Source organism: Varanus komodoensis, unplaced genomic scaffold (genome assembly GCF_004798865.1).
Source record: "Varanus komodoensis strain SLA01 unplaced genomic scaffold, ASM479886v1 scaffold1, whole genome shotgun sequence".
Classification (NCBI taxonomy): Eukaryota; Metazoa; Chordata; class Lepidosauria; order Squamata; family Varanidae; genus Varanus; species Varanus komodoensis.
The window spans coordinates 8081846-8109438 of record NW_025335268.1 but is presented as its reverse complement, the minus strand read 5'-3'; the positions used below and the strand labels follow the sequence as shown (position 1 = coordinate 8109438).

The following is a 27593-nucleotide window of genomic DNA, read 5'->3' as shown; positions in this document are numbered from 1 at the left end:
TTGCTTATGAGTTGTGCAACCAGTATCATTTTATTACAATGCACTTATATGCTACCTTTTTTCCTCTTGTGAGAAACCCAACGTGACTTACATAGTCCTCCTTCATTCCATTTTGTCCTCACAACAACCCTGTGAGGTGGGTTAGGCTGAAAGTGAGTGACTGGTCCAAAGTCACCCAGTTGTCTTCATGACAGAGTGAAGACTAGAAGCGGGATGGCCTCAGCACATACAACACTCTAACCACCACACATTTTAATTGTACACATTACATTTGCAGTAAATACATAGGATTTGACCTTTTACACAGAAGCATTTCTTGTACATATGTGGTATTTCTGTTGCATTAACTGTATGCACCCATACTCATAGATCCAAGATGGGAACTGTCCTGTTAGGATTATATTGAGTTTTTAAGGTTATTTCCTATCCGACACCCTCTCCCCATGTACTTGAAACTACATTAATGTCCTGCCTTTTTTCTATAAAGGTAGTATGTGTGAGATTCTAAAACAGTCACCCCTCCATCCACTAACCTTGTTTGCCTTCAGCAGGGTGATTGTATCATGCACTACAGTCTTATCCTAGGGCTGAAATCACTTGAATGGACACAACTACAGTCTTACTCATTCAATAAAGCCAAAGAAATTTCAGATAATCTCACTGAAGTCAAGTCCCACTCAATGAGTGAGTAGCCCAAAGTCACCCTGTGAGCTTCATGGCTGAGAGCAGACTAGAGCCAGATCTTGCAATTCCCAGTTCTACATTCTAATTGCTATACCATATTGGCTTTTGCACGTAATTGTTTTAAACTCCATGATTGTCAGTGAGTAAATACATTTGTTCTGTACGTGCAGATACATCTGGTAGAAGTGCACTGTACATCTAAAAAAGATTTATCCAAAAGGAGTTCTATACCCAGGTAAAAGCCTGTTAGGCATTGGACAGAAGTGTAGTCTTGAAAAAGAAAATGAGGGTTAGGAGGCCCCTGTGCTTTTAAGGATTGTCCAGTACAGCCTTCCCCAACCAGATTTTCAGACTACAACTCCCAACATTCATGACCACAGGCCATGCTGGCTGGGGTTAAAGGGAACAGGAATCTAAAACATCTGGGTGACACCTGCTCGGGGAACTCTGGCCTGGAAGGTAGAATTCTGCCAGATGTGGTCCTGCAACTCCACGTGGACATTTGAAAGGCTATTTCCTTGCACATGCCACTTAGTGGCACTGGAACCTGGTTTAAAGTTGCACTGAAATATATTTACTATATAGTCAATTTAATAGCCCAGACAACTCACTTATAATTCATCACTCATGCACATGTGAGCATACACACTGAGCTCCAATCTAAGCTCACATGTAGTCCCATTTCAAGACAAGTGATATACATCACATGCATCCCATCAGATGTTTCTATAATGGATCAAGCTGAAATGATCAGCTGCAGGTAGATTCCAATTAGGCCTGTCCAAGCTCAAACTTTCCCAGCCTCATGCCCTTCAGATGTTTTGAACATCAACACTCATCATCATGCTCAATGGAGAAGAATGGTGGGAACTGCTGCAGTCCAAACTTACCAGGCTGGGGAAGGCTTCCTAAGCCCACCACTTACAATGTCATAGTATACATATCTAAGTCCTATTAAACATAATGGGGCTTATGCCCAGGTACAGGATTGCAGAGCATAATGATCCGTGACTAATTCTACAAAGGATCAGGCTTTAGCTGGGGAAACAGAACCAGTCCATGGGGTAAAATGGACCAGCCTGTTATTCTGTGCAATCCCCAGAAAATGATTGCCACATACAAGAGCACAAATCCTTGTTAATTACTGCACAGGTGGAGTGCCATTTTGGATATTCTGACATGGGCATGAAAACACCTTTGAAGACAACATTCACTAGTCTTTCTTAATACATGCAGCATAGGAATATTGGGGAGCAGTTCCCTGGCTGTGTGGAAAATAGAATCAGTTCTGTGATATAAAAACTGCACAGTCTCACAAACAGCTCCCTTTCAAGGGGAAAAATATGAACTTCCAAGTGGCTTGCACTTTAAAAAGCAAAGTCTATCAAATCAGTTTAATTAGTTAATAGTTTTTCAATATATAGAACAAGTAAAACCTTTAATATTTGAAATGTTTTAAATGCCATAGCTTTGTTTTAGGCCAAAGGGGGCAAGCTTCCCTAAAAAGGAAGAAAGGGCTCAGTTACCAGCAAATTCTGCTGCGCAATCTTGCTGAAACAAACAGGAGCTGCATTTTATGGGCCTTAGGCCAAATTCTCCAGTGTGAGACCCATTGGCATTAATGGGGCTCATGTGAGGCTAACACTGGGTACAACTGAGATATTCTTTCACCCAATCCCCTCCTGACCATTTCTTTTGAACAAACAGGCAAACCACACAGGAAAGGTTATTTTTAGAAAATGACTTTTGGAAGTAAAACAGATCTGCTTAATAAATAAAAGACTGATGACTGATATCCCTAAGAGGAAGTCCAAATTACAAATACATGTTGGGCAAAACCATGAAATCTATTTTGGGCATTGACTGTTTCTTCTTTAGACTAATCTGTACACCAGATTCAAATCTTCACCCTATGTATCCATATAAACTATATTTCCAAAATATTTCATTTTTACATTAAATATTTACATAGCATTTCTAAGTCATGTAACTAAACTGAACAAAACGCCATCTTGAAATAATACAACCCTCCCTCCACCACCCTAGAAACTCAAACTGAAGAACTTTACTTTTGCTTTGAAGTAAACAGAACTTTTTCTGTGTTTTTTTTTAAATGGAGAGGGTTTTTTTTAAAGTTATAAGAATAAGATCCAAAGGAGACAGTAACTTCTAAAGTTTTACCATGTGATTTGAGATTTGTAACAACTGCGTAGAATAATAGCCATGCACATCTTTTATCCAAAAAGTAGGAATAAGAAGTTGGTATACTCTCCTGGAGCAGGGAAGTCAAGCTTTTCGGGCTGCCATCTCTTCTTAAATCCCACATTCACACTAGGACTGGCAATAGGCTCAGTGGTTGTGTTTCCTATATAACTACATGACTAAAATTTCTAGTGGTGAGAGTGCGCTGAGATCATCTGGGACAATAAAATCTGCATTTTTCATTCTACTGCAAAAGTGCATTGTTCATACAATCTAAAGTGACACTTAAATGCATCAACTCATTGTCAGTTCTGCAAATGAAATCAGAAGGGAGTCTGTGGCATAAGGGGGGAAAAGCAACATTAATTGTGCCAGATCAAGGAAAATGTGTTTCCATTTTAAGTCAACTGGTTTATACAGTTGATCCTTGCTTGATAGTGGCATGCACACAAACACCTCCTCAAATTAGTTGTTTGGACAATCTGAATTTTTGCATGATCACTGCATGGCTTAGATTCTAACATAAGCTGGCTTAAGTACGTTCACAGAAGGAAAGGTTCCCTTCCCCTCTGCAGCCAGGTGCGCTCCCCCAAAATCTACTGTAAATCCTACTCAGAGTAGATTCACTGAATGGGATGCGTTGTTTACCACGGATTGAAATCCCATTCATTTCAATGAATCTGCTCTAAGAAAGACGCACATTGATTTTAACCACAGCTAGCACTAATTCCCTGGAGTTCAGAAAAGGAAATGCAAAAGTCCTGTAAAACAATATAGTGCCTTTTGCTTCCTCTAATGCTTGTTGTTCCTTGCAGGGCTGGACCAGGAGTATGGGAGGCATGTACACAAGTACTTTACTAGCTATGACTAAAGGAGGCTCACAGAGTTGTTTAACTCCTTAGGGTGGCTTTTGTGGCAAAGTTGAAGGACTCCTGCAGTCTGCTCCTCACTTTTGACACCCCCCTTTTAAAAAAGTGCTCTTCCAGACTTTTCTTAATGAGCATGGTATTATTAGTATTCTACGGTTCTTCTTTTTCCTTATGATCCCAAGTCACAGTGTATCCTGGCGCCTTCATTCCTCAACTGCTCCCAAGAAAAAGGAATGCTTCATCCCGCCATGGTCTGATATAACCAGCATATTTTCCGTACACTGAGAGAGGTTAACAAGTGGCATGCCAAGGATCCCAAGGTCATCTGAGCAGCAGCAGTCCTATGCACACCTACGTGGGAGCAAGACCCCCTGGGCATGGTGGGTGCACATGCTCAGTTCCAAGCCAATGCAGATAAGACCCAATCTGCATGGTTACTGCTCCAGGGCAGATGTTTACACCAGCTATTAATCCCAGGGGAGACACACATATTTGTTTGACAGGGTTTCCTGAAAAATATAATGGCACTAAGTGTAAAAACCACTGGATTTTATCCCATCAAAAATTGTCCTGTTTCACTGCTACAGCTCTCAAGGAGGGTCATCGTCACTTTAAATATAGAGCTGATGAGCTGCCAGGGTGTCCATGAAAGGTTGCACAAGGTAATCTGTGGAAAAGTAGAAGATCAAGCCAAAAGTGATGGAGATGGGAAGGGCAGGCAAGGCTTTCTTGAATACTGCCAGCAGTAAGAGGGTTAAGCACAGGCCCTGCGGAAGGGGAGAACATTACTCAGCAGTATGCCAGGATATACATATATTTCCCCTATGTCATACAGTACTAAAATGATACACTCTTGTGACACTTTAACCCAGCCTTCCACAACCAAATGTCCTCCAGATGCATTGGACGGCACTCTCCTGCAGGCTCCCAGCCAGTACACAGTGTTGAAGGCTGTCTAAAAGACTGAAGATGAAACCCAACACACCGTTCAGCATTTTGCACCTTATTATTGTTACGATCACATGCAAGCAGTAAGGGGGTCACTTTGTTAACTTCCTGATACAGTGGGCTGTGGTCCACAAGCCGTTATGCTGGATTCCCAGTGCCCATGGACTGCAATGTGCTCATAGCCACTTCCACTGGTGCCCAGTATCTTTTAAAGTGCTTTTAAAAAAAATGAGACAGGCATGCAGCAAAGCACAGCACCAGCTTCCAGTGCAAGCTGTTTTTCAAAGAATGCCTTGGAGAGTCAACATTAGCTGTAGGGAACAGATGATAAAGTGGAGAGGTGCGACCCAGAACTTTGACTGGAAGGGTGCCCAGCCACCCAGGGGAAAAGACAAAAAGAAAAAGGAAAGCTGATGATTGGGAGACAATCTCCTGGACCAGGTGTGGCTGATGCCTTGCTCTTGCTGTTTCTCTGAGTGTTACTACTGTGCTTTCTGTGAAATGGCCATTTTGTTGTGCTTTGTGCAGGGCAATTATGTGATTTGGTACTTGGAGCGCAGCCCCTGCCTATGCCTTCTACAGAGTTTGTCAGCCAGGTTATTGGTCTTTACACTGCTAAAGACCAGTTGAAGGGAAAACAGTGGGTTCAAAAGATTGCATTTATGTTTTGGATGCAGCATTTCTATCAGGGTTGGGGGCAGAAACGTTGGATCTCTGCTCCCTGCAGTGTTGGTGAAAACTGATTCTTTGCCCTGCTACTTTCATTGCTGAGGCCATCAGAAGGGGAGGGAAACAGCAGCCAAGCACTCTGTTCATTCTCCTCTCTGGATCTGTAGGAGGCCAGAAGAGGAAGCAGCAGCAAGAGTCCTTCTATTGTGCCCATAACCTGCTGAATTTTGCAACTAAGAAAATAATGTTTGAGTTTTTTCATCTTCCCTCCCAGTCCCCTTTCCTTTTGTGTTGTGTTTTTTATACCGTAAGGCTGCAGGGAAGAACTGCCTTAAGAGATCTCTTTGTAGGCTACCGTGGGAGTCTCTTTTTGGCTAAAGGGCAGGACTAAAATGCTATAAATAAATAAAATTAACTAAACCCACCCCAGCCTTTATGTGGCTTTTAACGGCCTACTCGGCATCACTTCTAGCCCGGGGATCTGTTCTAGCACTCCAGTCCCCTCAGACCTTGACTGTGCCCAGACTCACGCGTCAGACTGCCACTGCGCTGACACGCAGGGCCCAGTGCAGAAAGCTAGCCTGCTTCTACGGAGCCTCGAAATGCAACTTGGCATCACATCGACACAAAAGGGGTAGGCTTCACTTACTATGAGAATGGCGACAAAACAAGCCAGAGTGGTGTTCCAATCCCCACTAGCAGTGGCTGCTGCTTTGCCCACAAGCACACTGTAGAATATGAAGTCTCCAAGCCCCAGCTTGACACCTCCTATTAAAAACAAAAGAAAACTCCCATCAATTTGTAAGGTGAAGGGAAGGCTAGGCATGTACTCAACCATATTCTTAAATATTAAATCTGAGAACAGGTTGTTAAGAGTGCTTTACCAGCTTTTTCATATACACTAATATACTGCAGTGCACGTGTATTTACATGCATCTGTGAGAACAAGAGAGATACACACACACCCTGTATATGAAGAGCAATCTTGTTCTCTGAATGCCGCTCTTTACAAAGCCAACACAACTCTCTCTCTCCCCTTTTCTTCTCTCTCTCATTCTTTCAATTCTTTCTCTCTCTCTCTCTCACTTTGAGGAGACTGCAACAGGGTGTGTTATACACCAGCATTTATCAAAATGCTCCTCAAGGCACGCTGAAAGATTTCATTGTAGAAACAAGCAAACTGTGTGTCATACTGATCTAATGAATATAGTAGTATGCCTAGTTTCCACACAAATCACTAGGACACACTCAAAGGTTGTAGCTTCGTGCTGGATCACATCCTAAATGAATTCTGAAGCTCCAAGGAGTTGGACCTCTTTCAGCCTAAGGACCAAGTCCTGTGTTGGAGAAGCTCTCAGAGGCTTCATTTCAGTGGCAGCTGGGAAAAAGCACCAGCATATCTTCACTGGAAAACTTACCACCAGCAACTAGGAGAGGCAGCTCAATCTTTTAGAAGGGGGCAGGAACCCACCAAATGATCCACGGTTGGGCCAAAACGGCCAGGGCTGGAGGAAGAGGTGTGGTCACCTCAGGAATGGCAGGGGACCTGAAAGGGACTCCAAGTGGCCCAAAGTTGGCCTGTAGCCTGAGGCTCAACCCCATTCTACGGGCATCAGCAACTAGAAATCTTTGTGGCTGGTAAACACAAATGGCAATCACAGCACCAAGACCCATTCAAAGCACAGCACAAGCTGCACAGGAAGGGAATTCATTCCAAAACAGATTTCTCCCAGGAATAAGGTACAAACTCTTCTCCAATCCCCACCCTTCCTATGCAATTCAGCATCTATCATGAATAAGGACCCCGAGCTGGTAGGTTCTTTCAGTCAGGTGGCCCCACACCCATCATGACTTCCAAACACGTAACAGAAAGCTGTACCTTACATTTTAAAGGTTGGATTAGAAAGGCTGAATTAATACTTTGAATAAGAGACACCACTTGTGGAACAACCTTAGGAGCTTTGACTTACTTTCTTCCACCTCCAAATCATCTAAGCTGGGGGGCGCTTGTCGAAGTCGGTGGGCAATGAAACTTGCTGGTAATGCTCCTGACTCAGAAGCTTGAGGCTCATTGTGTGAAGTCCTATCATGGTTTGCAGCTCCTTCAGCTGTTTCCCCAAAGGAACCATTGTGGGTAGGCAGGTTTTGAGGCAAGGAGAGAGAGGCAAAAGTCAGTATATACTTATGTATTTTCTGCTAAAATATTGTAAAAGCTGGTGTCTTCTGTCAGGGATGACATGAATCTTAGGCCAGATAACAGACCACAACCAAGTAGAGGCATGTGGAGAAAAGCCTCTGGATTTGCTCCTCCTCTTCACCACTGCAGCCCTGCTTATTCGCCTGCCTGCCATTTTGGCCAAGACAACGGTGAAGAAGGAACTTGGAGTGCTTACAGTTTTGCCCACTGCTAGCCAGCGCCATTACCTTTTGCTGAAGTTCTTTTTTGAGGAGCCGAGAATCTCTTCGCAACAGGGCTACAGCCCCCTCTGAAGGTAGTTCTTTTTTCAGGAATCCTCCAAGGAGCTCCCTGGCTCTAGATCAGGGGTCCTCAAACTTTTTAAATAGGGGGCCAGTGGAAAGGCGGCAGTTACACACATGGGCTGGTGAGGAGGGTGGCCTGGGCGCATGGGTGGGTGAGGCGTCGGCGGGTGCATGCGAGGTGGCGTTGGGCACGCGTGGCGGCTTGCTCACTCTGAGATCTCCCAGTGAGTCCAAAGCCATCTCCAAGTGAGCAAGCCACCACACCTCCAGCCCACGCTGCAAAGCAGCAGCAAGCGCACATGTGCAGGGGAGGCAGGCGATGGCAGCTTGCTTGCTTGGAGATGGTTTTGAACTCACTGGGAGATCTCCCAACGCGTCCAAAACCATCTCCAAGTGAGCAAGCACACGCATGGGCAGGGGATGGCGGCCTGGGCTGGATGAGTGGGCACGGTGGGACGGAGCCATGCTCTAGATCAGGGGTCCTCAAACTTTTCCACCATGGGGCCAGTTGTAAGGTCTGGAGAGAATGGGCCATTTCAGCTAAGTGATAGTTGAACTCCACCTGCTACTGCAAACCTTCCCACACCCTCAAGCCCTCTTGATGTACTGGACTGAAACCCCCATCAGCCCCAGCCTGTGACTTCATAGAATGATACATTTCAGAGAACAAAACGCATCCACCAAGTCAAACTAAGGAGCGAACTAAGGAGCACTGTTTTGTAGCAAGTGCGTATGTGTCACCTGGATCCCATGTTTCTTGAGAAGATCTTCTTTGTGTATTGGCTGGTTTTGCCATTCCTACAGTCCACATCATAGCAGCTAAAGGGAAGAATAAGAAACAGTAAATGACTCCAGAAACATAACCAAGCCAGTTCTGCTATCACATCCTTGGTTTTTTGGATATGAGAAAGAGAACTGCCTAGGTATACTCTTGAGAAGATTTACGTAAGTCTATCAGTACATACACAGACTAGTTGTCCAAGCTACCAGTGAGTTACTAAGATGCTGCAAACAAAAAACCTGCTTCCTAATTTTGATAGGGCGGCATGTATGTCATTCTGTTACAGCTGTTTCTAGGGACTGCATTTGAAGGATCCTCCAGTCTCATAAACCCCAGGGCCTCTCACTGCAGGCAATTCTTGGTGCAAAGATCTTTGTGTAATGCAAACCAGGATTTTGCACTGCAGCCAGTTAGGGTGGCTACGTGTCCTCTTTTACAAAGAACAGTTCTCTGTTCTGAAAGAGTTCTCTGTTTGAAAGGCTGTCCAACTGAGTTGAGCCACTTCAAGGCCCACCAATAGCATCGGACAGCAGCTTAAGCTAAGCACACAGGTCACCTGGTTACAGTCTTCCGGACTACAATGAGGGACACTATACTTCTTTCCCCATACATTAGCATATGCAAAAGTTATGGTGTCCTCTTTTTCAGCAATGTCTAAGTAGCCAACACATGATGGGAGAAGGAAGTCAAGAGTGCCCATCCTCACACAGTACCAGTGCTCAGAGGTACACCTTCTGGTTTATGAAGCCCCTTCACCAGCCATCCGACTGCAGTGTGTGCATATGCACACATGCATTTGTTTTTGTTGGAATTGTATTTGTTGTTGTATCTGTTGCAATTTTGCCTTCCACATGTATTTGTTTTTGCCTTCCAATTATTCTTGGCAGGGCCTGCCAGGATGAAGTAAGGAGGGGCAGGGGACATGTTTAGAAAAAACAGTGCCAAGCCACTACACGGAGACAGTAGCAGCCACATTTCAACATGCCACATTTTTGTGGCTTTTAAACAAAATTCTCCCCCAATGTTTATCCTAAAATGGAAGGTTTAACAAGATTGTTAAGTCTGTGGACATGACCTGTTAGTTTCACTGACCCACCTCATGAATGGCATCAGAAAGAAGCTGAACACAAACCAAGATGGGGGATATTCATATTCAACATATGAATGACCCGGGACTCGGGCTCTTCCCTCCTTAAAGTGCTTTGTTGCTACAGTATCTTCTCAAAACTAAAGCAGCAACATACTACAATGGGACAATGCAGGAACGACAACCCAAGGACTGAATGCATGCCATGACTAAATAGGAATTGAATCCACATTATGAAACAATTCATTAAAGGCATGGCAATGATTGGGAGGTGTCGCATTTACTTCCCAGATGTCAAAGCTGGCAAATACAACAGACCAAGCTTAGGGAAGCTTCTAAGATGAACATTCAAATTTTCTTGTATGATTCTTCTGTGACAGTGAGATTTCTCTTTGTTTCTTCTGATTTATTTCAACAAGTTCATTTGACTGAACAAGAAATACCTGGCAATCTGCTACTCTGTGCTTCCTCTTTACAATTAAATCATTAATACCCCTTGTACAATTACATCACAATGCAAATTGTTTCAGCTGCTTCTTTATTTAAAAAGTTAAGATTAATTCCTACACCCATTTTAGACCTTTACTGGAAGTGTGGGAAGATTTCCCACAAAAATATGTATCCCATACCACATTACAAGGGGGTGAGTCTCCACTTTTTACAAAACAGATCTATCTGATATCTCAAAAGGCTCCAGGAGCTCAAGTACTGCCCACAGCTTTCTAAGCCTAACCTTGTAATCTTAAGCACTAGAAACTTGCCAAGGTTTTGATTAGTTTGTTTTGTTCTAACTACAGCTGAGATTATCAGAATGATGAATCCTCCACCCCACTCTGTGCCTGGAAAACACACAAACTGAAGATTTCCCTCATAAAGAAGGTAATTGCTCTATTTTCCAATTCTGAGTTAACATGTCAAATTAATAATGTATCACTAGTTACTATGGTGCAGAACATATTCAGTTAAGGACAAACACAGAGAGAAGCTTTTGTTTCACTCACAGGAATAAATAAGGGCAGGAAATATTGGTTCATTTCTCTCTTGAGCTGTTTCCACCAACATTCTGAGAGGTCCTTTTGGGCATAAAACAGCAATTAAGTCTGTGGATAGAGGGAGAAACATTAATCTGATTCTGAATCTATTCATGTGTACTTGAGATTGCTGCTGCCTGCAGTAGGCTGTTCTTTCCAGGTTTGCCATCAATCCAACATCCAGAAAGACATACGTAGCTCACACTGCCAATGCGCCAGTTCACATGACACAGCTGATTATCCTTGGGTTATTTAATCCACAATAACCAGTGGCACATACCAGGTGACATTTTGACTATGCAACCCCAAGCGTGGGTTGCTATGTGTTATATCATTCTAACTACCAAGGGTTCTTGGCGGGTTAAACACTTGCAGAATCTACATCAAATGGGGGGCGGGGTGTTGTGAGGTTTGTTTACCCATCAGTGGTCAGGGTCCCAGAACACTGCAGTCCCTGTGTGCAGTTGCATTTTCAGAATGTTGTTCAGCACATGTCTCATCATGAATTAAACAACCTGGTGTATCATGTGAACCAGATCACAGAGTAAGCCAATTACATCCCACAAATATTTCTGCTCACCTTCATTGCACTGATGTTCTGCCTTTCCTCCCGGAGCTAAATGTCTCCCTGTTTTAATCCTTGCATGGTCCTGTGAGATGGGTTAGGCTGGCAAGTATTGGATGGCCTTCCTCAAGCACAAGGTCACCAAATGAGGGGCATTTAATGGTCCTTCTCAAGCAGCAAAATGCCTCGGGACAGCCTCAACTCTGTGCACTGCTCGCCCTGCCTGGCTGTTGTGCTTAAACGAGGCAGCAAGTCAACCTGAGCCTCTTTGTTGAGGGTGAGACAGAATCTCTGTATCACACGTGGGACAGTTTCTGCATGTAACTTTCCTGTGGTTGCAGAAAAGGGAACCTTGTGTTTATATTTGAGGTCTTTACCCTGGACATTTATCTTTTGCTTCTGGAGAAGCATGGAAGATTATTTCCACTAAAATGCGCAGTCAAAGCATGCATTTGCTGTACATAAAATAGCTTTCTTTGATTCTGTGTATGTTTGTGTAACTGCCATGTGTGAGCTGAGCATGAGGGACAGAAGAGGGGCTCATTAGAGGCAGCTAGCCCAAAGCCCATCTTGCTCTGCTGTGAACTTTGGGAAAAGCTTCTCGTTTCCATCATAATAAAACATGATTTCCCATGACATTTAAATGCAGAGATTGAAACCTGAAACAGCACCCCTGAAGTAGAACAGAGAGAGCTACTTCTGCCAGGATATGGATCAAATCTTGCTCATTTCCAGAAAAGACCATGAGCAGATGGTGTGATACCTTTGGTGCAAGCCACCCATTTAGGCTATCTCCTGTATTTTGACTTTTCTGTAGTTGAAGAAACTGGAGAAGGAACATCCTGAAAGCTCTTCCCATTCTACAAACTTACCATAAATTGATATGGCTCCCAGAATGACCCAAGCTGACCACTCAGGCAGGTATTTTATGAAAACTAAAGCCATCAAGGCACTGATCATGATGAGATAGGCTTGCTGGAGCTGCAATGGCCCCTTCCAGTGGATGCAAATCATTCCGACAGCGCCAAAGTTCCAAATGACAAAGAAAAGGGTAGGATAATCCATGGCCACGTTGTAGGTCTTTAGCACTTCACTGCAATTCAGAAAACAAATGAGTCAATTCATTGTATTTATACTGGTGTGTCCAGCATAATCAAGTACGACTCTATATCTGAGGGCTAAACTACTCAAGTTGTTAAGTGCTTTATTTAAAAAAATGAAAGAAAAAGAAGGACATATGCTCAAACCAACCCTATTAATTCTGAAGCAAGAGCAGCTGCACAGCCACGATCTAGATTCTAAGACCTTTTCTGGATCTGGGTTGGGACCCTATGCCACTTTCTATCCCCCAAACTGCTGTGCTGCAAGGGGTCCTTGAAGGTGCCTTTTTCAATAAAGACTGAGACACCCTGAAGACATTTTGTTAGGGGGCAGCAAATAATAACACTAAGGAAAGCTAAACGTTGCAGGATCACATTACAGATCAGGGTCCCATACACAGACTCCCCAAAACCAAAATGGCTGCTGTGAGTCACACACGTGATTTGGCCCTCCAAAGCTGTTGATCAGGGATTCTAATAGCTTAGCTCAGTAGCTCAGGCAGGGAAAGCCTTTTTACTGCTTTTAAGAACACCCAGGAGTCAGGATTCCCTTCTGATCTGCTGCAAATGTTTTGAGCGAACTACCAGAAGAGCCTGTTTGCTGCCCATTTAAAGGTGTTGCCATGCTGCTTTGAATCCAGGGCTCTCCTGGACACTTACCCAAGATAGATGTAAGTGAAAAGGAACAGCAGCATCAGAGACGAAAGAATCAGCCAGCCATGAATGAACTGTCAAACAAAAGATGACAAGGAAAATAAATCTCATCAGGTGGGTGCCTTGAATATTGGATATGCCGAGGATAACTGCTTTTGTTTTGTCTTCAGGCCTCTCCTCAGCCAGCCCCTTACTTAGGAAGTCGCTGAGAACCCAGCTGCCTTCCAGCGGGCCTGAGGAGCAGGCCAGTCCCCCTGCTCGCCCCGATGCTTTAATGCCTTCTCTTTCCAGTACTGCAGGGCCGCTTCCCCAGGCTGGAGCCCTTCAGATGGTTTGGACCCTAGGTCCCATCAAACCAACTACTGCCCCATGCTGCCTGAGGTGATGGGAATTGTAATCCTTAACAGCCAGAAGGCACTATATGTTGGGAAAGGCTGCCACAGGGCTTGGTTGTTGTCAGGCTTTAAATGCTGCTATGGTAGATGTCAAAAGCGAGGGAAGGTACCCCTACCAAAACACCTCCACTTAGAAGGTGGAACACACAGAAGGTGCTGGACCTTCTGGGGCTGGGAGTGCCCTGACTCAGTGACTCTCCGCAAAGAAGTGTGAAGCGGCCTGGATGTTGTGGGGCTACAGCTCCCATTAGCGCTAATCAATGTGCACAATGGTAAAGGATGACAGGATTTGTCCAAAAACATTTGGAGGGCCACAGGCTGTCCATCCCTGCAGTATACATTCCTTCCATAAATCCAGCTATCAGCCAGAAGTACTCAAAATGCTTTCCAACTACTCCCCTTAAACAATTACTGAATTACTACTTATTTTATTAACTTGCTACTTATTACTTAATATCAATTACTTAGGTAAACACATGTTTGCCTAAGACAGGAAATAAGGACCACAAATGTCAGCTAATTTTATTTTTGCTTTTGGCTTACCAGTATGCAGGCTGAAGTTAACACATGAGGTTTGGTACTTCTGTTTTTGTGATGTGGCACAAACAAGTACTCTCTCACTGTGACCAGATCTGCAACGAGTACAGAATACAACTGCCCACACTATAACTGCTGTGCCCCAGTGGAATCTCACCACACCTCTTCCGAAGAACCGCACTGGCTACTTCTTTGCTTGGCAGCCCAGTTCAAGGCAGTGGTGCTAACTTCGCAAGCCTAACATGTTAAGTTTATTTCTCCTCTGCTTAGAAGGTAGCAGGCCAGACCTGATGCTGAGGTTGCAAGGAAGCTCCTTGTAGGCATCAATCTGCAGTCAGCTGCTCTTTGTGCAAGGTTTTTTGCAGCTGTTTGTAAGATTCATAAAGATATTCTATGTAATGTTTTAAATTTTAATGCTATTTATTTTAATCTGTAACAGGTTATCTTAATTTTACATGATCTGTTTAATAATTGGGATATTTTAATTTATGGTGACACTTGTAAACTCTCTCTCATGAATGAGCTGGTCACTGACTGTATTAAAGAATACAATACCCTCACGCCCAGCATGGCATGGGACCTGGCCATATACCGTCGCTTGCAAGGGCCACCATCTTGGATGGCTTTAAAAGGGGGCTGGACAAATTCAGAAGGCCCTGATGCTATTGATTCCCCTTGCTATCAGGGGCTTCAGTATGGCCACTGCTGAAGAACGTAGGTGGAGGTTACCATTCTTCTCATGTCCTACTTGTGGGCTTCCCTTGGGCATTTGTTTGGCCACTGTGGAAACAGACTGCTCAGACGGATAGGTCTGCGGGCGCTTCCTATGTTCAAAATACACTTGGGGTCCTTAGCCTGTCATTTTAAGATTTTATTCATTTCTTACATTTTGATCCTGCCATTCCCCTTGCAGAAACTCAAGATGGCTTACATAATGCTGCTCCTCTCAATCTTATCCTCACAAAAACCACGCAATGGGGTAGGTTGGGCTGAGAGTCTGCAACTGCCCCAGAGTCACCCAGTGGACTCCATGACTGAAAGGGGACCAGCACCTAGATCTCCTGAGTCCCATTCCCACGCCCTTAACCACTACACTGCACTGGCTCCCCAGTAATCATGCTTTTAGCAGTTGCTCATGTGGGCTAGTTGGACACCATTTGCAGTACTTTGGGACTAAAAGCTGGATCCTCACGCCATATCATGACACAATGAGAGCACACCATGAAGAGGTGCCCCACTTGGGGAATAGCCTCCCCCACAGAGATGCAACTGATTCTGCTTTGCCATTATTTCAGCACCAGATTTAGACTCACTCACAATACTTGGGCCATCTTGTTCTGTTGTTTTAGCTGATCCTGAACATTTTTTTGAGGACTCTGTTTTAGTATGCATTTTATTTGCATGTTCCTTATTTTTCCCATATTCACCAAGAAAATTATCATCATCAGTAGTTGTAGTAGAAGTAATATAATGTGCCCTTTGATCACTTCTTTTTGGAAATTTATGTTCGAGACTCTTGCCTTTAAGTGCTTTGTCAGACTTAGTAAGGTGCAACCCTATGCACCGTTAGACAAGAAAAAAGACCTACAACTCCCAGCATGCCTCAGTCAGTTGTGCTAGGAGTTATCCCTTTCTAAACTTGCATAGGACTGCATCCTTAGTGCCCAATTCCTGTAGTCTGGTATCATTTCCAGGTTTGCTCTCATCTCCCCTACTCCCAAACCACATTAACAGCCAACTTAATCATTAGCCTTCTGTCTCAGTCTGCTAAATATACACATTTATTCTACAGCTACGAAGTCTACAAGGATCACTGGGACCCTATTTAAAACCAAAGCTATGCAAGCGGCTGCATTTACAACAAGAAGTATTTGCGAAGTATTTCTCTTATCATCACACTTTTCAGCATCAAGTTACCTTTCCTTGAGTAAAATTTGACTTAGGCCATGCAAGACAATCAATTAACCAGATGAGCAAATATCACAGGCCCCCATGTCCCTGCTGAAAATAATTAATGGAAGCAAATCAATTAATGGAAACAAATCAGCCTGAAGCCTGCCATCCTCCAACTTAGCCCTGCTATTTAGAGGGAACATTTGAGCATATTCTCAGTGAAGATAAGATTCCCTGAGAAGCCTGCACACTATATGGCCTGTGTACCTGGCAGGGCACAGCCTATCAGCTGTGTCTGCAACTTGCCAAAAGTCCTTTTTGAAATCTCAGGCACAACAAAAGAGGCGGCGGCCTGAACAAGCCCTATGAAGACCACCAGATACAGCTAGTTGGCTGCATTTTGGCGTGAAGGGTTACAAGTTGAATATGTCTGCTAAGAATACCAATTTCCTGCTTCACCACAGTTAAGTTCCTTGACCTCTTTGGAAATGAAGTGCTCTTTATTTTGTCTGAATACTCACTATAAAAATTTTAATTCTTGTGCATCTGTTGGGGGAAGGCAAACATGTCACTCTGAACTCCATGGAAGTAACTTCCTTCCTTACCCAGACTTCTGAAATATTGTGGATGGCCACAAAACTAATCAAATACAGAGAGTCTGTGGTATCCTGCAAGTGTCCTGTATATCTGACTTTACTGCTGCCCTGCTGGATCAAAGCAAAGGTCCATCTAGTCCAGGCTTCTGTTCTCAACCAACGTCCTGTGAGAAATACTTAACCAGAGCATGAGTGCAAGAGCCCTCTCCAGTACTTATTCCCCAACACCCAGTATCCAGAGGCACAGGCAGCATATAGCCACAGGGTATGCTGGGAGTTGTAGGCCTTTTTGCTGTCTACACTTGCGTAAGAGTGGGCCTTAAGCCACTTAGAAGAACAGAATAAAGGTAAAACAGGATTTGTCTTCTAAGCATACAAAGCAAGTTGTAACAATCCTTTGTGAGGACTGCTAAGATGTTATGCCTGTCTTCACACTTTAAAAATGTTGTCCATCATGGAGCGAAGACATGCCTATGCAATTTTAACCTGCTATTAAATTTAGATAAAAATCATTCATCAGAGTTCTAGTAAAGGCACTGTGAATTATTTGGTTTGTTGATTGATTTGATTTGCTATTTATTTTACTTATTCAGCTTTGTCTTTTTAGCTTATTGCTGTTATTGACTTGTTTTATGGACTGTCGTTATAATGTGTTAATATTGTTGTTATGAGTGCTGTTTTTTTAAATTGTAAAATGTCCTGAGAGTTGTTAGGCTAATTTGGTACAGTAATGTTATTTATAAATAAAAAATAAAGAAATGTGTTTATCAGCCTTACCTTGTAGCAACGGTATTTGTATAACAAAACCAAGAAGATTGTCATTACTACTATGACACTGATCATGATGATGGTGTTCAGCACAGAGCTCAAGAGACGCTGGCCCACATACGGTGTATCTTCACTAAACGGGGTGTAAATTCTGCAAGAAAACCAGAACATCTCTGCATAACATGCGGGCTGCACTGGCATTTTGGCCATCAAAAGAAAACCTGTCCTCCAAGTGCATGGCAGATAGGAATGATACCAAACCCAATAATAATCCTCCACCCATAAAAACGACCAGCATCTTGTAGACTTTGAGCTAATCTCACCACTAGGTAAGTATATTGTATAGGCTCTGCCAGGAGAATGAGGAGGAGTTTATTAAGGTTTGATAGGTGGTATAGTGAACTTCCCCAGTGTCCAAAAAGCAGAACAGTTTTTCAAAGGAATAACAAGACCTCATGACTTAGGAAAAGCACCAGAGATCATTGCCTAGAAGTGCCCTTGCCCAGGCATTCTGTAGATAAGGGCTGCCTTTGGTGTGAGAATGAAGCCATTTGGCCTACTGGGCCACTTTGCTCGCAAGAAGAGGGGAGGCACTGAAAACCTGGATGCATCCTAAGATAATTTTTGCCACAAGAGGTAGATCCCACCTGGATTTTTTTGCCTCAGTGAGCTAGCCCTTTGCAGCTGTTCCTATCCATGTCTAGTGAACATTACAATAGGAAGAGAGCATTCAATGCAACCAACTGAAAAGATAATTTGACCCCCATCTGCTCTTCCTGGAATGCACCCTGTTGGTGCTTATTCCTATCCATTCCTCTGTTTTAACAGAGCTGCCCGATCATCATCTCTCTGTCTCTACCTCACCGTTATTCTGGTGCCAGGAAACCCTAAAACTGGCTCCCGTATGCCTCCTGAAGAACCAGAAAAAGAGTTATAATTCACTGATAGGACAGGCAACATTGCCGTAATGCCACTTCACTTAAGATGCTGTCAGTTAACTGCAGCAGGGAGCTAACTGTCATATAGCCAGAGCACAAGGACTGCCAATCTTTTAAGCTGGGCACCAAGATGCAAGATGGTACACTGGTCACTCTTTGCGCTCAATTTCTGAATTTTTCACATACAAAACCTGGGACCACACTAAAACAAAAATTAATAACTATGCTACATGTGACCCTTTTCTTAGCTGCCAACTTCCCAACCTTCATAGCTGAAGCTGTTGCATTCATACATCCTGTTCATTTAGACAGCTTCACTGTGCTAACGGAATATGAGTTTCATCTGGAAAAATGAGCTGTCCCAAAGACTCTCAGGATTCCAGCTCATGAATGCTTCCTCCCATATCCAGTGCACCATATCAAGTTCATGGATCAGGTTCAAGTGTTCGCCTGGAGACCCACAGGCAAAATCCAGTCTGCCCAAGGTCTCAAAACAGCTCAGAGTTTTCCAGATGGCCAGTTCACCTCCCCTGACACAAACCCTTCCCCCAAACTGCCAATTGTTTGGTGGGTTGCAGCTTTTGCTGAAGTGTTTCTCATTCCAAAAGGATGGTTCCCTTTCCCAAGCTTAATTACTGACGAGAACTTTACGCTACAATATGCTGAAGTTTTGAGCCCTGCCCCCCTTTCACTGCAGTTCCGCACGCTATTAGAATGAAGCTCCTAAGAGCTTCTGTGAAATTGAATGTGAAATTGAAAGAGATTCAGCACACTGGCATAGAAATTAGCACTGGGACAACCAGGGACTCCAGCGAGATGAACTGCAAAGAAAGAGCACAGGTCTGGATGAAGTGAGGTCATCACACATCACATTCAGTTCACCAGGATTAACCCAAAGTACTTACAACTGGCCGTTCTTCTCTGTGTAAAAACGCACTGATTTTATCGTTGCAACAACCACAATCATGCACAGCGTCACAGGCACAAACAGCATGATCACATGTTTTGCTCCATATTTTAAGGTCAGCTCTTCTTCCTCATTATCCAGAGTAATGGAACCTGTCACTGCTCTTTCTGAGTCAGACACATTTCCATCAGCAATTTTGTTCGAGCTGCTGCTGCTGCCAGTGCGCCTTTTCTAGAGTGAAAATATAAAACAGAGGTTACCAGCTGGCAGAACAGGGCCAAATATGCTCCTTCCAAGGGCTGTTATCTGGATTGCCAGTTTCCCACTGAAGATGCCTCATTTCCCTGTGCCAAAACCAGCTACAAGTCAGAAAAATACGGAATAGGAGATAAGGAAGCCAGGAGGAGTTAATAGTCAGGAGGTAGCCAGTGACTAATTTTCAGAGAAGACAGCGGCCATCTACCCAGTATGTCCTGCTCAGCTGACTGAGCCACTAATAAAAAAAAAAAATGTTAGATATACTTAAGGGGGCAATGTCCAGTTTGTTTGCCATCCTTCTTCTCCGCAGCTTAATATCAAAGTTACAACATGGGTTCTCATAACACCACATTTTTGTGGCTGTTCAAATGCCAACCTCCCTGGCTTCATTTGTTCAATGCAATGTATAGGTTTGGCTCTATGGCAGATATGGGCAAGCCTATTTCCTTCAGAGGTTGCATTATCTGCAGCAGGCAGAGCCCAAAGATGAAAGTAGGTGGCTTGCAGCATTTCTCTTGCAGCCACCTATTCCTTTCCCTTCCATTTCATCTTGTTTCTTGCCCAGCACACTATCCCAAAGGAACAACTCATTCCTTCCAGAGGTCTGAACTGATCACATATAGTGGGCTTCTGAATCAGGCCAAGGGCTACAGGTTGCCCACCACTGTTCTACAGGTTATAGCCTAGTGATCCAAAGGATAGGGGAAAAATTCATGGAGATTGGCTTTTACCTCTGCCTGTACAACATGAAACAATGAACCAAAGTAACCATTCTGAGCAGGGAGGGAAGGGGGAAGGCTTGAGTGTGCTGGGGTGTCCATTGTTCAAACACTGCCTGTGCTCTTCTAGACTTCTGAGTATGCCCAGCCCAGCCCAGCCCAGCAGGAATCCCACCTCCACTGGTGGTCATCCATTCTAACGCTTCAAAAAGAAAGCAATACAATGGAGTGACTCAGGAAAGCAGAAAGAGCCCACACACAGCCAACAGGACCGGCATGATTCCCTGAATGGAATCCACCTACCCGGTGTGTGTGAGTGTCTGCAGTTTCAGCTGCTTGCACACCATCATGGTACGCAGGGAGAAGGGGGCTCTCGGCCGACATCAGGGATGTTCTCTCATTGCAGGGTTCCTCTTCACTGTCCGAGTTATTCATGAAGGTGATCATGTTTCCTTCTTCACAGAGAATCTTGCAAAACTATGATAAATATACACAGAATGTGTGAAGTGACACAGTGGGACAGTGAAATAAGCAGTCCCAGATTAGGTTTCCAGGGGTCAGAGAAGCTAAGAAGTTCTAGGTGAGCACATCTGGAATCTTAAGAGGGCATCATGGGCACTCTGACAAAACGGTTGCCAAGGTGGGCATTCCCTGACACAAAATAGTAATTTTTCTAGAAGTTAACCAGAGAGACTGCATGAAAAGTCACCTGTCCAAGGTCCCAGATCCAGGGCAGAAGTGGAGCTGAGCTCCACAACACAAAACTACTCTTGGAAATCCAAGTTCAGGTGATGCTGAAGGCTAGCACTCAGCTTTGAAAGGTTGCCCCGCACCACCACCACCAAAAAAAAAAAAAAAATCACTAAAAAATTGTAAGAAATAACATAAAAATTGGGAGGGAAAGAGAGACTGGCAGATACAAGGAGGGGAGTCCATGGGTATGGCATCGGAGGACACAGTTCTGGCTACTGCTGCAGCCCCAGAAAGCTCCTCAAGTGGCACCAGTGTCCAGTGTCCTTGGTGCCTTGGATCAGGAACCCACCAGAGCCTTAAGCTTTCTCCAGGCAGCGTCACAAGAGCTTCCTGGAGCTCTCCAAGACAGACAAAGCACTTTCCTGGATTCAAGGCCCAATGACTAACACAGCAGACTATGAGCAAGCACTTCATTTGCCTTTGGACAAAGACACAGGTATGAAGCATCAGTTACTATGGCAACTTCCTTTGTTGCCCCTGCTCCCTGGTGCCCTAAGCTGGTTTCTGGTCTTCTTTGTTTGGCTTGGCAGCTACTGCCCAGACAGGCAGACTTTGTTTAATCTGCTTTTCCAGACCCGGAACAGCCTTTGACTGACTGAATCTCCCACATCCTGTTTAAGCATTCCCCCAAGGGGTCCCTTATCCAGGCCATGGGTCTCTCTACTCCCCTTCTGCAGAAGCACTCCCTGCTGTTAGGATCAGGTTGGGGTAGCAAAAGGGATACCACTATAGACCTGAACATGATGGAGGCACACTTTCTCCCCGTTATATTTTCCTGTCCCCAGAACCCGGTGTGAGAGCAATGGGTGGGGCCCTGCCATCTAGCACCTGAACCTTCATTTCTGCTATAGCCATTGACCGCCTCGCTCCTTTCCACCTCTGTTGAACCTTGGACTTCATCCGGGATTCCTTACACCAGACTGGATCAGCTACTGCTGCAGAGAGTCCCATGAGTGGGGTAGCAGATAGATAAACATGGGAGAGATGCTCCATGTCACAGGGACACAGCAAACTGCCTTACGCAGGGTCAAACCATTAACCTGAAAGCATGGAGACATGGAGTGGGAGAGACGAGAAGCTGAAGACCGCATATAGCACCCTTTGTGCAAGGCCTCAAAGCAAGGAAGCAAACAAACATCAGGGTGCAAACTTTGATCTCCAAATGGATCTGTAGACAAATCTGTGTAAAAGCCTTTTGGAAACATCTGCTTATTTACTCTAGAACATAACCATCACATGCACCACAGAAAAAGAAGGAAAATCGCTTACACTGGAACCATCTCTGAATCCCTGGAAGTTATTCCTTCTCTCTATGCCATCCTATCCCATCCCTTCTTTATATTATTAATTTATTTACAACACTTGTATACTGCTCTACATCAAAACAGATTCTAGAGCAGGGAACAATAAAAAGAAATAAAACATAATATTAATGAGGCGGGTTTAAAAAACCATAAATCCATGGCTCTGCAAACAGGGAAGGCTTGTTGAAATAAAGATGTTTTCAGCAGGTGCTGGAAACAAAACAATATTGGTGCCTGCATCTAGAAGCAGAGACTTCCACAGAGAGGGAACCAACACCCTGAAGGGATTCCAGTTGGGCCGCAAATTTGTCCAGAATTACCCGGAGTGCTTTGTTTGATCATTTCAGTGACCAAACAGGCTTGTAAGCAAGAAGGAGCTCTCCCAGGTATTTTAGTCCCAATCAGTTTAGGCTTTCTAAACTGGTACCAAAGTTGGTCTGGTAGCAAATAAATGCCAGTGCAATCGATATTATAATATTTCTTTGCTACAAAGGTTGGTTAACCTAATTATTATTTGAACAAGGTCTCTGAGGTTACAATCCATTGAGAATTAGGAGACCTGGATTCTATTCTAAGCTCTACCCTTTAACTTGATTTATTGTAAGCTAGGCCAGCTTTCCCCAAGCTGGTACCCTTCAGGTATTTTGAACTTCAAACCACTGCAGTACAGCCAAGGTCTAGCAATCCTGGGGGAAATGATAATTATTACTATTGATTTATTTAATTGCTATACCACCACATAACTGACACTCTCTGGGCAATTTATAACAATGCACAGAAACTATACAATATGATACAAATATCATAACATCAAATTGTAAAGCAAAATATCTGGAGGGTTCCTTTTTGAGAATGACTGACCAAACAGGTTTAAAGAATTATACTTCTTTCCTATTCTCTACAGTCCTATCATCTTGTTTCCCAGTATTTGCTGCCGTGCTCTAAAGGAAGGGATATGTTAAGAAGACAGATTGCTTGAAGACTTCTAGTATATTGGAAAGGGTTTCTTACTTTCAGTAGTTTAATACAGGCGAGTAGAGAAAAATGAAAAAGAAATCTCTGCTGTGGCTACCCTTGTACTAATTACACCTCGAATCCTCCACATTTCTCACCTGTAAAATGTATTAATGGGTTGCCTTTGATTAGGCCTTTCTGCAGCTCTGTCAGCAGTTGTCAAGTTTTGTATAAAAATCCCTGATCTGAAGCAGCTCAGATACAGAGGTGCACTTTTATATCCAGATTATCCAGTCTATGACTCATGGGATATAGCATCTAACTAGTTTTGCCCCTGAATATCCTTTTTACATTTGGCTTTACTCCTGCAGGTGTGTCTACTATCTGTTCACAGTTTTTATATTAGGTATAACACTGTGTTTTTAAGGTTTTTAAGTTTTGTAAACCACCCAGAAAGCTTTGGTTGTTAGGCAATATAGAAATGTAACGAATGATATGGAATGATGGAAGTCATTGCCAAAACATCTGCAGGGCCCACTTTGCTGTAGTGAACCTTGGGATTATCATTTAAAAAGTAGATTCAACCAGCTAGAGGTCTGCCCATCCTAGCTTGAAAGCAAAGTGGGCCTGTGGTTCAGTGGTATGGTCCCTGCTTTTCATGCAAAAAGTCCAAAGTTCAATCCTCAGCTTCTCTTGGTAGGCTAGAACCCTGGAAAACCACCACTAGTCAGAGTTGACAATTTTATGGAGGACAGAGTCTTATGTAAGGTACCTTCCTATGTTCCTAAGCCAGAAAGTTGCTATACACAGGATAACAATGAAAATATTGGTCTGACAAGAATAAAGAGGTTCTTTCATCCAGAAATGAAAGCTCTTTATCAAAAAGGGAAGCATAAACAGAATAGACAACAGAATCCTTCTCATCTATAAAAAGGTGTCTGCAAAGATAGCTGCTTTCTTCCTCTGCAGTGAAAAATTACTTTCATTTTTAACACCAGTACACAGGCACGTTTTTCTAAGCTAAGAACCATTTCAAGCTAGAAAGGATTGAAAAATAAACAAACTAATCAGTAGAGGTTGTGAACGTGCACAAACTAAATATCAAGTTGTCGACCCTGAAAAGAAAAGGCAGATCCTGGCAGTGCAATCCTTGCTTGCTTATCTGGAAGCAAACCTCACTATGCTCACTGGGGTTTGCACAAGTTAACTCAGACAAGACCACAGCCTGAGCAGCCAATTCTAAGGACTGTAATCCATTGCACTCTTACTTGGATACAAGTCCTGCTGAAGACAGTGGCATTTCCTTCTGTGTAAACATGCCCAGGATTGCTTAGGCCAGAGTCAGGCGGCTTTATATGAATTGAGAGTGACTAGAGAGAGGTTTGGCTTACTGTGATTTTCAATCCTCTGTCAAATAGGTCCTATGGATTTTCCAAACCTTGAAAAACCAGTTCACCAGAGTTGAAAGTGGCAGGCATATATACCTTGGACATGGATCTCTTTCCAAACCTCCTTCAGCGATTTGAAAAAGAAACAACTGTCTGCTTTCAGCTTTACAAACTGTGGAAAGCTGCATCTGCTACAGACATGCTAATTAGAGCTCAGGTGTATGTTGTGCTACATTGGTTGACTGGGCACGCCTGTTTGGATCCGCAGCAATCGGCAAGGGAACCGAGCCATTTCTGGGTAGTTTGTGTAGATCTGGAGCATCAGTTCGGGCCAACCTGGCCCAGATCATGCCCTATCATTTGTTATGCTAGCACACAGGTGCTTAAATTGTGCTCATTTTGGGGAGAAAAACAGTTGGCTCTTCTTAGGACAGATTCATAGGAATATTTAGACAGAACAAAGCCCCACAACTATTGTAAGATTTCTTTTCTGATTAAACATGCACAGGATTGCACCTCTATGCAGTAGTTGGGCTTTTTCTGTTCACAAACCTTTAATGTTTCCATCTGCACTAGTGCCCACCTAGCCACATGGCAAATAGGACTAACTTCAAGACAAGTGTGGAATGTGCAATTATCCATGCTGTCCTCCAGTTTTCCAACCAGGACTATCTTAGGTCTTGTTGAGGGATGCTTTCCATGCTTCTTCCCAATGAAGTAATAGGAATAAGAAACACATGTAGATAATCTTGGTCATGTAGTTATCCTACTAACCTCTTAAGGATCACACTTCTGAAACTGCTTTTCAGAAGTCATAGATAAGAACTAAATAAGTACTTCTGAGCATGTGCAGAATACCTTCCTTTCCCACTGCAGCTGGCTCCTACATGATTAAGCAGCAGGGCTTCCTTCTGCAGCTTCAAAGTCAGCACTGAGGATTCACTACAGTTCCTCAGTCCTCCTCATGAGCAGGGCCAAAAAACACAGACAGCTAATTTTGGCCACCCATGTCCTTTCCAGGGCAGGGGAAGCACAGAGGCATTCATTGAATCTGTGCTCCTCCCAGGCTTGACCATTTCCATAATATGCCCAGTTCCGAGAGGCAGGCACATTGGATGATGCCCTGAGTACACATGCATAGGGTGGCACTGTCATTTTCTGTTTCATCCTTATAGAGAGATCCACTCAGTACAAAAGGACATGAAACATGCATGTATTTTCTAGTGGGCTGAAGCCAAAGAAGTATTACTTTATTATCTGTATTTGTAATGCTATGAACCCCATGTTCCTTGTCAAGATTAAGCTTCAAAGGCAAAGCATAAATAGTTCCAGTCTGAGTCATGAAATAAAGGAACTATTTATCATTTGTGATTAAACATCCCAGAATTTTTCCATCCTTAAATATTGTATCCCATGACAAACAAATACATCAAGCAATTGAATTACTGATGAATAACATCAAGCTTCAGAATGTGAATCTTCCTGCTGTGCAAACCTGTTGTCACAATTACGTCACCAGAGAGCATTTTCACACACTATATTTAACTTTTATACTGAGGCTCTCTGGACAGGTAACAAAAGTTAAAAACCACAGAAACTAAAATTAACTGAAACCACAATGCACTTTTGTGAAGGAACATATAGATTACACACTTGATTGCTAACAGAATCCTTCACCTGGAAAACAGCTGGCTTACATGTCTAGGCTTTTCTATGAGCACAGTGGTTAGTCAAGTCACAAGTGATCAAAATGTTTAATACATAATATTTACAGGCAGAAAAACTGTGACTGTGGGACTACAGCTGTAACAGGATAGTAACTGCTATGTTGCAGAATCACTGACATTCAGTGTATTAACTGCGGACATGAGAGATCCAAGATCTAGTCCCTGCTTTACTATGAATCTTATTAGGTGACTTTGGGCCAGTCTCTCTCTCCCAACCTCATAAAGTTTTTGTTGTGAGGATAAACTGGAGTGGAGGACTATGTAAGCTGCTTTGAGTTCCGCACATGAGTACAAAAGGTGGACTATGAATGCAATGCAATAATTGTGCCCAATTGGCTATACACTGCCTTGGAGGAAAAGGCAGGCCATAGATTATTATTTTATTATTATTTCATTTCTATATTGCCCATGGCTAGAACTCTCTGAGCAGTTAACAACAAGGTGATGTAAATAATAATAATAAAGAACAAAAAGCAACAGAAGTTGTTCGTTTTCTCAATGTTCCCAGATAACTCAGGGAATCCTAGATCACGATTTCTACAACATGCATTTACTATGATGCTTTCAGAAGCCAACAGCCTGCAACGCACTTCCTGCTTTCGTGGAAATTAAACAATGGAAATGATTAATTGAAGAATCTGCACTTTCAGCACAAGAACTGCCCGCCTGGATATCCTTTGGGAACTAAATGAACAGGGTAGAGGAGAAAAGGGCGTCTTTGCCTTAAGGAAACAGCTGATCGCATCCCTTCTCGTGCCGAGAAAGGCTTCCGACACAACCCGGTGCATATCTATTCAGAACTAGCCCCGGTATGTTCGCCTCGGCTTACTCCCGGGTAACAGAGCCCGAGATGCACCTGTTAACCCTTTTTTGCACTGTCTACTCCCACAGGAAGGCCCACACAGGGATCCCTTCAAAGGAAGAGTCCCCGCAACCCTTCTTCAAGGCGACCCGTCCTCTTGCTCCTGAGAGCTACCTCGGCTCGCTCTTGATGAGCCACCCGAAGCCCGGCGTCGACCCAGTCAATGTGCTGGGGTTCAAATTCCCTAAAGAGTCAAAACGGCTCCCCGAAATTGGCTAAAGAGAGGCAGCACTTTCTTGGGACTGTCCCCACGGAGACATGGAGAAAAGGTTTACCTGTCTTAGCCCGGCGCGTGCCGAACCTGGCCTCGGATCGAGGCCGCAGCGCTCCCAGCCACGAGTTCCAGGACCTGCTCAGCTGACCCTCCCGGCTAGTTAAAACCCAAGAGCTCGCCGCCGCCCCTCATTGGCTCCGACGCGTTCGATTTCAGAAGGCTGCTTTCGAACCAGCGCGCCATTCGATTGCACCAACCCGCTGTCACTCACAGCGTGCCTCCCGCCTTCCGTTCTTCGCCCAATTAAGA

The 27593-nt window shown here is 43.8% G+C and overlaps 1 protein-coding gene across 1 annotated transcript; it reads right to left on the bottom strand.

Moving 5' to 3' along the window:
* PSEN2 (presenilin 2) lies at positions 1–27554 on the bottom strand. The gene is made up of 11 exons (XM_044436600.1): positions 27346–27554; positions 20386–20559; positions 19104–19336; positions 17270–17411; positions 13078–13145; positions 12190–12410; positions 10723–10821; positions 8595–8672; positions 7343–7480; positions 6022–6140; positions 1–4522 (listed from the first exon to the last, which is right to left on the bottom strand). The coding sequence occupies exons 2-11, from the start codon at positions 20527–20529 to the stop codon at positions 4367–4369; spliced, it is 1398 nt and encodes a 465-aa protein (XP_044292535.1). The 5' UTR covers positions 20530–20559; positions 27346–27554; the 3' UTR covers positions 1–4366.
* Positions 27555–27593: the final 39 nt, after the last annotated feature.